This window comes from Cervus canadensis, chromosome 1 (assembly GCF_019320065.1).
Source record: "Cervus canadensis isolate Bull #8, Minnesota chromosome 1, ASM1932006v1, whole genome shotgun sequence".
Lineage (NCBI taxonomy): Eukaryota > Metazoa > Chordata > Mammalia > Artiodactyla > Cervidae > Cervus > Cervus canadensis.
The window spans coordinates 114926666-114941648 of NC_057386.1; the positions used below are offsets into that span (position 1 = coordinate 114926666).

The 14983-nt window shown below is 50.6% G+C and overlaps 1 protein-coding gene across 1 annotated transcript; it reads left to right on the plus strand.

Moving 5' to 3' along the window:
• The first annotated feature begins 363 nt into the window (after nucleotides 1–363).
• TMEM211 (transmembrane protein 211) lies at nucleotides 364–14858 on the plus strand. Its single transcript, XM_043437177.1, has 4 exons — nucleotides 364–707; nucleotides 10076–10295; nucleotides 12096–12234; nucleotides 14399–14858. The coding sequence occupies exons 2-4, from the start codon at nucleotides 10095–10097 to the stop codon at nucleotides 14659–14661; spliced, it is 603 nt and encodes a 200-aa protein (XP_043293112.1). The 5' UTR covers nucleotides 364–707; nucleotides 10076–10094; the 3' UTR covers nucleotides 14662–14858.
• Nucleotides 14859–14983: the final 125 nt, after the last annotated feature.

Here is a 14983-nt window from a genome sequence, read left to right on the forward strand (position 1 = left end):
AGGCCGGGGACACGGGACTGACGGCCGGCCCCGACCCGCCGCGGCCGCCGCGCAACCTACCCCAGAGCCGCCGCCGCCGCCGGTCCGCGCCGCGCCGCCACCTGCCCGCAGCCCGCGGCACCTGCCTGCGCCGCCCGCGGCCCCGCGCAGCCTAGCCTGCTGGGGGCGGGGCCTCGGACGGGGAAGCGCCCCCCGTCGCCATGGGAACCGCGGACGGTGGCGCCTGCGCGGAGGGCCCCGGGGCGGAGCTCAGCCGTGGACTCGAGCTCTCGCTCGGCGCCGGGACCAGGGGGACGGTCCGGCAGGTCAGAGGTCGCGAGTTTCCCCCGAGACTCCTCCCGGAAGCGCTCCCGGCCGTCGAGCCCCGACCCTGCCTCGCCCGACTCAGAACTTTTGTTCGTGATGCCTGCTTGCGTTGCCGGGGTTAGCCCCTGGCTCTGGCCAGGAACCACCCGCAACACACCCGGCGAACCGCCGCCGGGTCTGCGCCCGAGCGCCTAGTGCAGCCTGGGAACTCAGGAGGCGCTCGGGAGAGCCTCGCCCATTGCATCGCTTGGGCTGCGGGCTCCTGGAGCGAGACCGGTCTGTGCGTAGCGCTCGCGCCTCCTCGCGGCGAGCAGGGAAATCGCACCCGGGGCGGCTCATTTCCGCTGGGGCACCTACAATGTGTCATCCCTGCGGCCTTATGTTGAAGTGGGGGATGAAGGGTGAGCCGAATAGAGACTTTTTGGACAAGCTGAGAGAATCGTAGAAGTCTCTCCTGAACGAGAAAATGTCTGTTTTGCTATCCTTTACTCATTTCGTTCCATAGGTTTCTATTCAGCACCTACAGTATGCTGCATGCCAGGGACCCATCATACTGGTGGGGACTTGACCATTCTGGTGATACAGACAAGATACAGCTGGCAAGATATAGACTCTCATAGAGCTTCCAGACGCTGTCAGCAATATTTGCACAAAGAAGCTGAATTGCATTTGGGACTTGTGCTTCCTTCCTTAGGAAGGAAATGTATGGAGACAATAACTGAAAGTCAGTTAGACCTCAGTGAAGTCAAAGAAAGAAAAAAGAATGTAATGCTGTTTGGCTCCAGGAGATTTGTCAGGGCGCTCCCTTATCTGTCCTTCTCTCAGAATGTGTGTGTGTGTGTGTGTGTGTGTGTGTGTGTAAGGAGAAGGGACTCTTGTTACAGGAGATACATCATATCCATTGTTTCTTTTAATCTGCACTTTTGGAGCAAGGGTCGGCACCTCCGTACCTTATCAAGGAGCATTCTGAGGCTCCCTAGGAGACTTGTCCACGGTGATGGAACCCAGAAGTGGTGAGGTAGTGGCTCTATGACATCTTGCAGCTTAGAATAATCTCCTGTATCAGCTGGATGTCTCGAGAACAGTCGTCAATAGGATCCAACTCAGTGGCTTTTAAATACGACTACCAACCACTTCCCTGGTTGTGCAGTTGCTGGGACTCCTTATTACCCCTACTCCCAGCCCTGGCTTTTCTCTTCCCAAGGAAGGAGGACAGTGCCGTCCAGGGACTTTTCCAGGACCCTTTCCTTCTCTTCAATCCCTGGTCTAGGAACTAGGTCCCACATACTAAGAGTTTGCATGCTGCAACTAAAAAAAGATGCCGCATGCTACAAGTGGTAATTCTGCATGCCGCAACTAAGACCCGGTACAGCCGAATAAGTAAATATTTTAAAAAATAAATAAAAAGTAAATATGACAACCATGCCCAGGGTGGTATCTTCGAGGTAGGGAGAATGGTTGGATTGAAACTAAAAATGCCTCAAAATCCACCTTTAAAGTAGGGTTTTTCCATTACATGTGTATTGTATCAGCAAAGGCAAGTCCCTGTTTGTTGTTTGCTGCCCTCTCTAGAACTTCTGGAAGCAGGAGCTTTTGTCTCTAGATCACTCCTGATTCTCAGTGCCTAGGGGAGGGCTTGGCAAATAGTATGTCCTCAGAAAATACTGTGCTTAATTGGATTAAACACATGAATAACCAACAGTTTTAACAGAGTACTGACTGCTACCTCTCCCCCCTAACCTTATGGGAACTTCTTGTCTCTCTGGGCAAATCTCAACTCACCAGAATGTGTGGGTTGAGGGTTCTGTTGAAACTGGATGTCTCTCAGCTGCCCATTCAGCTTAGTCCTCCATCTTGGCATCTCCTCTCTATTCCAGAACTTAAGTGGGGGGAGAGAAGACAGTCCTTTTTCTGCCACTCATCACAGAAACCCCAAACCCGGATGTGGCCCCAGCCCTAGCCAGCCCACTCCCAACTTTGCACCCCAAGAAATGCCCAGCCCACGCCCAATGTCAATGCTCCTACCTACACCGAGCTTGGGGGGGGGGGGGGGCCGGAGTCCCAAAAGTGCCAAACTACAACTCCCAGAGTCCTCCCGCCCCAGGAGGGGCGGGACTTCCTGGTTCAGCCCCACCTTACCAGATTCTCCTTGCATTCCTGGGTCTCCCCCGCCCTGCCCCCCCCCCCCCCCCCCCGCCAGGTGAGAGGCCTCCAGCCAGCACACACCCAGCGATTACCCTGACCGAAGAGGTGTCAGGTTGTACATTGTTTTCAGAGCCAACACCCCTTACTCCCAGTCCTGGCTTTTCTCTTCCCAAGGAGAGAGGACAGTGCCTCCCAGGGGCTTTCCTAGGACTTCTTCCTTCTCTGCCATCATCTGCCCCCTCCTCTGTCCAACAGAACTTTCTGCAGTGACGGGGATGTTCTGTATGTGCACTGTCCAGCATCAGCCACAGATGACTGTTGAACACTTAAATTTTGGCCAGTGTGACCGAGGAGCTACATTTTTAGTTGTATTTCATTTTAATCAAATAGCCACACATGGCCACATCTATCTACCACATTGAACAGCATAGCTCTAGAACTCACACACTCCCTGGCAAAGACCATATTCACATATTTTCATTGGTGCATATTCATTTTGTTTCTCTTGTAACTCGCCTGCTTCTTGAGACTGAGTGCCAGTGTGTTCTTTGAGATGTTTTCTCTCAATCCCAGGCTTTTGCCCATGCCATGGCCTCTGTCTGAACACTGTGCCCTCCACGTGCCCATCATCTATAGCTACTACGTGTCCTTCAGATCTGAGCTTTAATGCCACCTCCTCCGAGAATCCATCCCTGACTACCATCCCCACTCCCCATGCCAAAGCCTCTGAATCTTCTAGCCCCAACTGGGCACTGATGACCCTGTTGCAATATTGCTCAATTACTTCTCTGTCTCACTTTCTAGACTGTGAGGTCCTTGGGAGCAAACACTAGCATAATATCTGAAACAGAGTTGACCCTCAATAAATACTCATGAAGTTCAATGTTGAATAAATGTTTTCACATAATACAGTCCCGTGCCTCATTCACGGAAATTATACTAATGAAAGATGTCATTTATTGAGCTAAGTACTTTGCCTGTACTGTCTCATTAAACATCACAACAGTCCTGTAAGAGATGCTCTATTATCTCCTTTTCACAGGTAAGGGATCTGAAGCTCAGAGAGGTTAAGTAAATCGTTCAAAGTCACACAGCTAAGATCACAGCCTGGGTTCCCTAGAAAACAGAGCCAGAGGCAAAATTAACAAACGAATGCCTTATTGGGGATGTAATCCCAGTTTAAGAAGAATGAAGGAAAAGGGACTGAGACTGAGAAGGAGGGAGGGCAAATATAAGACATTCTTTACTGAATTGGCTACAGCTTTTCCAGAAAATGCGACCGGGAGTTCCAGGGCATCTCTGGGGAAGCCACGTGAGATATGCAGGGATGAAGGGCAAGAACTTCATCTGCTGGCCTGTCCCATTTCCTCTCTGCCATTAGTAATCACTGGACCCAACCGCTCCTCACGTCTGGGCTGTATTATTGACGCCTCCAGGCAGCCAGGAGGAAAACCAGCTCTACACCCAGAAGTTCACCTCAGTCTACAAGAGAAGGCACCAGAACCCTATCCCCAAGCCCTGGCCTCGGATCCGGTCAGGTCGGCTTGGACCACAGCTGGGGCTGTTGGGAGATCAAGCCACGACTCAGGCCTCATCACCGCAGGCTGAGCTGGCCAAGTGGCTGCAGCAGTCTGACCCAGGCCGCCTGCCGCGGGAGGCGAGCGGAGGCTGGATGGCGTCCCGGGCCGCTGGGTGGCCGGGAAGGACACCGCCAAGCACACTTCAGAAGGTGCAGCAGTCAGGCCTGCCGGAGATTAGACTTGGATTCAGATCAGTTGACACTAACCCTGAAGCCCTTCCATAAATACTGACTGAAAGAAAAAAGAGAATAAATATATGACTGAATGAGTGGGGAAAAAAAACCCCTGGCAATCATCTCTTCAAAACTTTGGTGTATTCCAGATGCCCTCATTTTACAGTGGAAAGGCTAAGGCCCAGTAAAGCAGAGATGCTCTGACTAAGGCCAGCCTAAGAGTAGGTGGCAGAGCTAGGACTTGAGTCTCAGTCTCAATCCTCCTGCTTCCTGTGTGTCTCATTTGTCATGTAAGCATTTATAGCCCCAGAGTGATTCCTCTTGTTCTCACCTGCCCAGCATCCATTTCCCCGTCCTCTGTAACAGCACCCCGGTTTTCCTCCTAGAAGCCACCCCACGCCCCACCTTTAGTTCATGTGGTTCCAGTGTGGTGGACGTCAGGACACGTACTCATCCCCAGTCTCCCACCCTCAACCCCTAACCCTTGCCCAGGCCCTAGGTCCGGCCAATCAGAGGATCCCATTTCCCTGGCCACAATGTCCAGTTCATGGATGGGACCCATGTCTGGCCAGTGAGAGTTAATCACAGTCATTGCAGCCACTGTGTGTGAAGAAGAGCTTTCTCTTCTCTGGGGTTGCTAAGCCTGGAGGCACCAGAAGCCAACACTCTGAGACAGAATCTGCCTGAGAGTAAACCCGACTCGGCAGGAACAGAGCTGAGAGATGGAGAGAAAGAGAGAGGGGGCCGCTGCTTGTTCTCCTGGAGCCAGCCGTGCCTGAAGCTGCACCACAGAATTCTCAGTTATGTAAGCCGATACATTTCTCGTTTCTTGTTGAGCCGGTTGGAGTTGCACTTCCATCATTTACAGCAAAAGACAAGACAAGCACCTACTGGATAAAACTTTTCAGATCCGGAACCTGCTGTCTGGAAGTTCACAGCCCGCAGGGTGGATATTCAGATCCCAGAGAAATTTCCCTCAGCTAGAATTACCAAGGCAGAAAGGCAGAGAGCACAATGGCAAGAATTTCAACACCTGGCATTTAATCTCGGTTAATCCCTATTCACACCTTCTCCTGCCCAGGAGACACCACACCCTCACCCCATTCTCATTTGGGGCTGGCTTTTCTCTCTTTGCCCAGCCCACCCAGCAGCCCAGTGACAGGCTGTCTGTTTAAGAAACTGGGAAGGAAAACGCACACAGGCCAGTTTATCGCACACCTGGGCTTTGTTCACCCAGTCTGACTGTTTCCTTCAAACGGTCACAGACTTAAATTCAAAACTGGAGCCTGAGAAGTAGCCACGTTGGAGTGACTGAAGTAGGTGAGTCTGGAGAGAAGAGGGAGGTGAGGTGAAGACTAGGGGGAGAGGAAAGTATTGTCCGGGAGCTATAATGAGCTTTAAGGGTCCATGAGCCCTTGAAATTACAGTAGTGTGTGTGTGTGTCTGTGTGTGTGTGCACGCGCACGCAAGTAAGTCTGCATAAAGAATGCAGCCATGCTTTTAAATCATATTTTCAAAGGAGTCCATCAACTCCAAAAGTTTAAGTCCGCCTGGTCTAGGATGTGGCCATCCTTCTGGGGGTGGATGTTTTAGTCTATTCAGGCTGCTATATACAAAGTACCATAGATTACATGGCTTATAACCAACGGAAATTTATTTCCATCAGTTCCAGAGGCTAGGAATTCCGACATCAGGGAGATTTTGGTGTTTAGTGAGAGCCCACTTCCTGGTATACAGATGGCTGCCTTCTTGCTACGTCCTCACGTGGCAGAAGGGGCGAGGGTGGTCTCTGGGGTCTCTTTTCTAAGCCTCATGGAAGCTCCACCCTCATGACCTCATCCCCTCCCGAAGGCTCACCTTTTTACAGCATCACCGTTGGGGGTAGAATTTCAATATATATAAATTCGGAGGCACACAAACATTCAGTCCACTGCAATGGGGAAACAAAAGCTTGGAGTCATTACGTTACATCACAGTTTGACCCCATGCACACGGACGACTTGTACCGGAGCTGGAAACACACCAGCAGTGGGGGCTGCCCAGGCTGCATGGCTGGAAGGATGAGACAAGGGATGCAGGTCAGAGTCCTGCCCCAACCCGGACTTGCGCATCTTCAGATTTCAGCCTGTATGTCCACCTGGCCCCCAGGTGCCCCTGCTCCGGGCCTGCCCCTGATGTCGTGCTGGGCTTTCCCTTGGTGTGACGCTGTGTCTGTGTGCATCCGTTGATTGATGGCTTGGTGAAATACACATCTCAGACTCCACTTGGGCTACACCATGCTCAGAGAGCTTCCCTTCTCCTAACAAACCAACCCTTCCCGCAGCTTCCCCGTCTCAAGTAAGGACAGCTCCCCTGTCCCAGGTGCCAAGGTCAAAAGCCCTGGAGGCATCTTTATCTCCCCACCGCCCCTCACACTCCAAGTCCAGTCCATAAGCAAATCCAGTTGGCTGGACCTACCTCTGACCTTCAGCATAGATCCCAAACCTGCCCCTGCCCTCCCTGTCTCTTCTCTATCTGATCCACTGAATGTCTCTCACCTGACCCACTGAAATTGCTTCCTGGTTCCTTCTCCCTTGCCTTCTCTTCTGCCTCTTCTCCACCCAACAGACAGAGCTGACCTTTTTAAACTACTGAGACAAGTCATGTCCCACCTCTGCTCAAGACCACCCACAGATCCCCCATCTAACTCAGAAATTAAAAGCCAAAGATCTGTCATGGCCTACAAAGCCTCCCACTCTCCCCGCTTCCTCATTCCTTCCAGTCACCGGGGCCTCTTTGCTTCCTGCAGCATGTCAAGTACATGCTCACCTCAGGGCCTTTGCACCTGCTCTGCCCCCTGCCTGGAATATTCCTCCCCCACAGATCCACATGGCTTCCTCCCTCAGCTCCTGCTCAGAGGTCACCTTCTCATGAGGCTTTCTATGACCCTCCCCTATTCATTCACCACCTCCCTTTCTGGCTTCATTTTTCTCTGTGGCCTTATTTACATCAGGCATCCTTTTGTTTTGGCCTTGCCCACGGCATATGAGACCCTAGCTCCCTGACCAGGGGTCAAACCTGTGCCCCCAGCAATGGAAGTACAGAGCCCCAGTGCACTAGACCTCTGAAGTCCCTACGTCAGGCATCTTACATGCTGACTTATTTCCTTATTGTTTCTCTCTCTCACGGGACTGTAAGCTCCATGAGGACAGTTGTTTTTGTCTGCTTTCCTCACTACTAAATCCCCAGCACTAGAATAGTTCTTAGAACATAGTAGATACTCAGTAAATTTGTTGAGTGGATGGACGGATGGACCATATTGGTCTATCTTGTTTCCCTATCTTGCCCACCAAACCCTAAGTTCCTTGAGGACAGGCAGAGTGTTTTCACTGCTATATCTATGAAGGTCACATAGGGCTGGGCACATAAAAGCTGAATGAATGAATGAACTCCTTCCAGTTGACGGATGAGGACACATGGAAGCCAGAATGAGAAAGGGACTTAGTAAGGACATAGTAAGACACTAGTAGCCACCTCTAAACTCCCAAGTCCCAGGTCCCCTCCTGCCATGGCTGTCTGTGGCTCCCCTGAGCCCATCCAGGCTCCCTGGCTGGAGAAGGGGAGAGGGTTGACCAAACTTTAACCCTGGGGAGCCCCTGAAAAACGCTGGGGTATTTGACTTTAAATGAATTCCTTAATATCACCCTGGGTCTAGGGCTCAGAGTCAGCAGTCCCATTCCCTGAGTTTGAGACCCTGGTCCACTGCTCACTTCCTGAGGCTTCATTCTGTCATCTGTAAAATGGGAACTCAGATAAGAGTAACACCCACCCTACCGTGGGGGAACCATGAGGCTTAAACTGAATGAGGCACTGAAAAAGTTTAGAAGGGGCCGTGGTGAGTGCTCAAGGACTGTCAGCTGCCTTGAACAGCAAAGCGCTGAGCTGGAGGAGAAAACATCCAATCCCTTTCAAGTTTCCCTTAGGTGAATTCCAGCTAATTGGAACCCGACCGGATGTGGTTTCGGGTTAGAATGCCTCATTTAAGTTTCTGGGCACCTGGATGGTTGGTGTGATTTTCCCAGGTGACACTGAGCGTATTATCTGGAGAACAAAACTCCTTTCAAGGTCAGAAATGCCTGGAGAGGCACTGGGGCAGCCAGAGAGAGGCAAAATCGCGGGCCACAGTCTGCTCTGGGCTCCCCAGCTTCCTGGCTGGAATTACACCCCTCGGGATCCTGCCAACCTCAAAGTTGAGGCTGATTTCAGTGTGTGTGTGTGGGGGGGGGAATAAAAAAAAACCACCCTCCCTCACTTCAAGGCACTGCATCTCATTTGCTGGCTGGCTGCCGTGAGGTTTTTCTAAGCTTGGGAATAAAACGTTTGTGCCACCCAACCCCAACCTCCCTTCCCTGGCTTAGCTCAGCCCCCTGTCCCTGCAACACGGCTGCATCTGACCCCCGAGAACCTTCACGACAATGCCGACGGCCCCATTTCCAGAGAGATGAGGTGGCCTCCCCAAGGTCACCCCTGGGAGACGTGGTGCTTTGTGTGTTTCTTTCTACTCATCGTCCTGCCCAGTGATCGAACCCAACACTATCTGCCCCCCCGGGAGTTAGAATCTGCTTTTACAGGTGGAGAAACTGAGGCCCAGAGCAACGGGGTAACTTGCTCCAGGTCACACAGCTGGGAAATGCTAGAGGGACTGGCTGGCCTCCACGCCCAGGACTCCGGCCAGGTGTAACGTGCTGGCCGGGCTTAGGGTCCCGAAGTGAAACCCCAGGCTGAAGAGCCCCGGCCCTGGAAGGTCCGTGTCGATGTCCTTGGTTGGCTCCGTGTGCCCTGACCCTGGGTGCCCCTGGGCTGCCCCAGCCCTTCTGGACCTTGCTTCTGACCATCAATGACAACTTTGGCTATTAGCAAACCACCTTCCTGCCTTAGCCTCCTCCTCCAACACTCTATTATTATTTTGGTAAGACCGAACTTCAAAGTGACTCGATTTCTCATTAATATGAATTTAAATGTCAAATAGATAACTAATAAATAGAATAAAACCACCACAACAAATACAAGAAAAGTCCAACCTCATCCCCCAAGTCTCACTAGACTCCATTGCCTCCTCAAGGCTCCCCGTCTTTCAACAGAGGAGACTGACAGATGATTGGGGGGGTGTTTAAGACCCTGCAGCTCTTACAGAAACTTTCTCCTTGAAGGGTTGAAGAAGAATTGAAAACTAAATAACTCTTGGCATCCTGTAATTTAGAGACATTTAAGGATGAGTCCAGGTATCACCTGACCTCTGTGGCACCACATAAAACAGCAATATATAAAGCAATGACATTTAATTAAGCACATGAAAAATACACACAGACTGAACAGTATCGGTTTTGCAAAAGTACCTCCAAACAAAAAGATAAACATTAAATAATTGTCAGAGACTGGGAGGAGGTAGCCAATGAGCAGAATGGTTGCTGAAAACACAGCATCTGTGTGTGATTTTGAGAAAGGTCCCCTCTGTGTAGAAGCAGACCTTAGGGACGGTGCAAGGCTTGATAGGCAGAGTGAATGAATGAAGAAAGAAATGAATGAATGAGTGAGACATGAGAGGGGTCTTGCATGGACCAGTGATGTTCACTTCCCAGGAGGACTGGTTGTGTGCCAAAGTCCGTGTAAGCTGTAACATTTATTCTGAAATTTGGATTTTTGACTTCCAGCATGTGTTAGGGAAGAGCTCCACCCCAGTTATGAACACCTCCCAGTGTGTCCCAAGCGAAAGCGAGGCTAATGACCTGGGATCCGAAGAGAGGACCAGATGCCTGGCTGGTGGGGAAAATAGGGACATCCTTTCCAGATCCCATTTTCCTCCTTCCACGAATCTTGTCTGTTGACTCCTAGGTCACTGACATATGCCCTGATGGTGGGCAGTGTGTGGGCAGCTCTGGAGCTTTCCCTCACCTGCATCTCGGCCGTCAGCCTCGTCTCCCCTGCCTGGTTCCAGACCACCACCTTCTCCTTCGGGGTCCTCACCTACTGCTCCTGGCCTCAGGGTGACAGCTGGAACCAGAGCTGTGGGACCTTCCAGTCCCTGGATGATATTCCTGACTTCGCCTGGAAGGTGAGATGTGGACTAGTCAATTTATTGCAGCTTCGAGGGGTCGGGAGCAGGGCATTCTCAAACGTGTCAGCAGAAAAAAAAAAAAAAAAGCCAAGTTCTGCCCACCTCCCTTCCAACCTCTGACTCTATGACTCTGTAGGTGTGGGGTGGGGTCTGGCTATGTGAATTTTAGCAAACACCCAGGGTGATTCTGAAGGCAACTGCTGGCCCATGCAGTGCCTTTACACAGATCAGGAAACGGTGCCCCTTCCTCAGGACACTATACTGCCATCTGCTGGAGAGTTACTATAATCAATATGCATTTCTGTGATGACTCCCACAGGCATCTCCTAGAGTTGTGCAGTGCGCAACCTGTACTCACCTACCTGGTCACCCTCTAAGCACTGCTAAGTTTGAAAACCACGGCTAAGATGTCAAAAGTCTCTGTTTTGATGCACATTACCAATTCAGCAATCGGGACAATGGGTCGGGACTCCCAGTTCAGCACCTCTAAGCGAGACTGGGTGTGAGCTTAGTCCAGCCTGACTCTTTGACCCCAGGGATTCTCGCGTCACCTGCACTGGCAGGCAGATTCTGTGCCGCTATGCCACCTGGGAAGCCCACCTAAGGAAGATTACCAAGCCTTCAAAACCAATACAAAGGTGCCTCTCTTGGTGACCCCGCAGGTACTCAGCAAAGAGAAGGTAAGGTGGTAAATGCAGATCTTAATTCTATCTCTAAGGCTTAATTAGCTGTGTGCCCTGAGGCAAATGACTCCAACTCGTTATAATCTGATTTGTTTATATGTAAAACAAGGTACATCTTGTATACAGAGTACATCATTCGAAATGCCAAGGCTGGATCAATCAAAAGCTGGAGTCAAGATTTCCAGGAGAAATATTAACAACCTCAGATATGCAGATGATACCACTCTAATGGCAGAAAGTGAAAAGGAGCTAAAGAGACTCTTTAAAGAGGGTGAAAAAGGAGAGTGAAAGAGCTGGCTTAAAACAACATGAGAAAAACTAAGATCATGGCATCCAGTCCCATCACTTCATGGCAAATAGAAGGGGAAAAAGTGGAAGCAGTGATAGGTTTATTTTCTTGGGCTCCAAAATCACTGTGGACTGTGACTGCAGCCATGAAATTAAAAGACACTTGCTCCTTGGAAGGAAAGCTATGACAAACATAAACAGCATATTAAAAAGCAGAGACGTCACTGTGCTGCCAAAGGTCCATATGGTCAAAGCTATGGTTTTTCTAGTAGTCATGTACGGATTTGAGAGTTGGACCATAACAAAGGCTGAGCGCTGAAGAATTGATGCTTTTGAGCTGTGGTGCTGGAGACGACTCTTGCGAGTCCCTTAGACAGCAAAGAGATCAAACCAGCCAATCCTAAAGGAAGTCAACCCTGAATATTCTTTCGAAGGACTGGTGCTGAAGCTGAAGCTGCAATACTTTGGCCACCTGATGCGAAGAACTGACTCATTGGAAAAGACCCTGATGCTGGGAGAGACTGAGGGCAGGAGGAGAAGGGGGCGACAGAGGATGAGATGGTTGGATGGTATCACTGACTCGATGAACATGAGTTTGAGCAAACTCAGTGAGATAATGAAGGACAGGGAAGCCTGGCGTGCTACAGTCCATAGGGTTGCAAAGAGTCAGACATGACTTAGTGACTGAACAATAACAACAAAACAGGGATAATAATAGCACAGACCTTGTGGGGTTTTGAGGACTCAGCAGCTGATCAGTTAAGCAGAGGGAGTGCATGACTGCCCCACCCCAGTCGACACTGTCTCTCCTCTGTCTTCCTGGCAGGTTTCAGCTGCAATGCTCCTTGGAGGCTGGCGCCTATTGGCTTTCAATGCAATTCTCCTCCTGTCCTGGGCCCTTGCCCCCAAAGGACTGTGCCCACGGAGGGGCAGTGGTCCAATGCCAGGGGTACAGGCAGCAGCAGGTAAATTTGATGTCACATATAAGTGTTTCAGACATATTTTTGGAATGAATGGATGAATGAATGAGCGAGCCTGTAAGTAGAGACTTGCCTCCTGGTTGAATCTCAGAGATAAACCCTATGACTGCAGACTATTCCTGATCCTTGAACAAGCCAGAAATTGGGGGTAGGGAGTGGTATCCTTAACATCACCCTCTCTTTCCCTTATCCAAACCCAGTCCTAATAGTTGTCCTCCTTTTTTTCTCTCCCGTGCATCCACTTTGCATCATTTTTACCAGGACCAGCATATTCAGTTGGGCAGGTTGTGCACCGCACAAGGGCATCCAGCTGAGGACGGGAGGGCTGAGAACTGTGTTTGCCCAGAAGAATTGTTGTTGTTACTATTGTTTAGTCGCTAAGCTGTGTCCAACGCTTCTGTGACCCCATGGGCTGTACTCTGCCAGGTGCCTCTGTCCATGGAATTCTCCAGGCAAGAATACTAGAGTAGGTTGCCATTTTCTTCTCCATGGGACCTTCCCAATCGAGGGATCAAACTCGTATCTCCTGCTTGGCAGGTAGATCATTTATCACTGAGCCACCTTGAAAACCCCCAAGCCCAGAAGGTTGCTTTTCTCTAATTCACACATCGGCTTTGGATGTTCTAACTCAGGTCTTGGTGGTAAGCCTCATCCAATTAATTCTCCACCATCTCCCACCTGGATTAGAGGTGACCACCTCACGCATCTCTCTGCTGCCACCCTTGTCCCCTAGAGCCTGTTTGCCACACCTTGGCCAAGTGAGACCTGTTAAAACTGAAATCGGATCAAGCCACCGCATCAATGACTTCCTGTTACTGATGAGGCTCCACCGAGGCGGCCCTCATTCCTTCACTGACCTCATCTCTTAACTGGCTTTGCCAGGCTCAGCACACGCCGGCCACACTGGCTTGCTTTCTGTTGCTCATAAGCACCAAGCTTGTTCCCTTTGCCTGGAATATTCTCTTCTCAGATCTTCACAGCTCGCTCCTCCCACTTTATTAAGGGCACTTCTCAAATCTCCCTCTCAGTGGGGGTCTCCCATGACCTCAAGGTAAGGGAGCTCCCCTCTGCTTAGAGTCTCCTTCCTCTTGCCTTGCTTTCTATTTTTCATAGCCTGAAATATCACATCTGCCTATCGGATTATTGTGCATCTCTCTCCACAAGAACATCAGCTCTGTGAGGTCAAGGACACGTCTGCCTTGACATCACCAGCATCTGACACAGTGCTCCGCACATAGAGGCGCTCACTAGATATTTGTCGAATCAATGAATGGAGACACAGTCCTTGTCGTTGGCTTGCACAGTGTCTAGTGGGGGTGGCAGTTATAACTCGGTGGATATTTGGCACAATAGGATGAACACAGGAGGTAAGGAAAAACTCCAAGAGGTACCTGACTCAGTGTTTGGAGGGGGTGTTAAGGAAGGCTTCTTGGAGGAGGCGTCACTGAGATGAATCTGGAAGGATGCGTGGGAAGTTAACCAAATGTGGAAGGGCGATTCAGGTAATGGGAACATCAGGGGCAAAGGCGTAGAGAGACAAGAGAGCAAGGCACAGTCAAGGAACTCCAAGTGGACAAGCGTGGCTGAAGGGGGGCTGGAGGTCACGTGACTCTCCTGCGCTGGGACTGCCTCCAAAGTGAGGAGGTGTCTGGTTCATTTGCTTAGTATCACTAGTGCCTTCCACAGAGCCCCTAACAGTTTTGAGGAATGAATACATGGACGGATGAGTGGGTTGGTGGGGTGTGTAAGTAGGTGGATGAGCTGATGGATGGATGGATCAGTAGATATATTACTGAATAGATGGATGAATGGCTAGATGGATGAGGGAAATGGGTGGAGGAATGGATGGATGGGGGGATTGGTTGGGGGCAGGTGGCTAAGTGGGTGGTTGGACAGATGGATGGATGAGTGAATGGATAGGTAGAGGAATGGAGAGCATGAGTGGACTAGAATATGGTTTAAAGGATGGGTGAGTAGGTGGACAGATGGGTGGAAGGCTACTTGAGTGATAGGTGGATACAAAGATAGATGAGCCAATGAATAAGTGAATGGATGATGGATGGTGAGTGAGTGGATGGGAGGACTGGGATGGAAGGTCAGCCCAGAGCCCCATGACCCACACACCGGTTTTCCTTCCTGCTCTCTCTAGCCATCGCCACCATCATGGGCCTGCTGGTTTTCCCCATCGGCTTGGCCTCGCCGTTTGCCAAGGAAGCCTGCGTAGCCTCCTCCATGTACCATGGCGGTCAGTGCCAGCTAGGCTGGGGCTATGTGACTGCCATCTTCAACGCAGGCCTGGCCAGCCTCCTGCCCATGATGAGGTGGCCCCACGTGACCGAGGTCCAGCGGAGGACCATCTTCTTCTCCAGTGATACTGAGAGCATCATCCTTGTACCAGAAATGACCAAATAAAAATATCTCAGGAGGAGCAAAAAGAGCCCACGCTAGAGTTGTATGAAATCACCACACACCCAGGTTCAAATCCCACCTCTGCTGCTTGCTTGCTGTGTGGCCTCAGGCAAATCGCTTCATCTCTCTGGACCTCAGTGTATAACTTCTGTAAAATGGGGCGGGGGCGTGTGTTGAAATAATGCCTACCTTGGAGGGCTGTTATGAGAATTAAATTAAGATGCTGTGTATAAATAAAGCCCTTAGCATATGTTAGGCAAACTTTAGGTATTATTATTGTAATCCTGACCCCACAGGAGGATTGTGGTGAGCATAAACCTATTCA

Excerpts from the sequence above, each read along its gene's own strand:
- TMEM211 (XM_043437177.1), top strand. The coding sequence starts at position 10,095 with ATGGTGGGCAGTGTGTGGGCAGCTCTGGAGCTTTCCCTCACCTGCATC. Across the intron at positions 10,296-12,095 it reads TTCCTGACTTCGCCTGGAAG|GTTTCAGCTGCAATGCTCCT; the intron begins GTGAGATGTGGA and ends TCTTCCTGGCAG. Across the intron at positions 12,235-14,398 it reads AGGGGTACAGGCAGCAGCAG|CCATCGCCACCATCATGGGC; the intron begins GTAAATTTGATG and ends TGCTCTCTCTAG.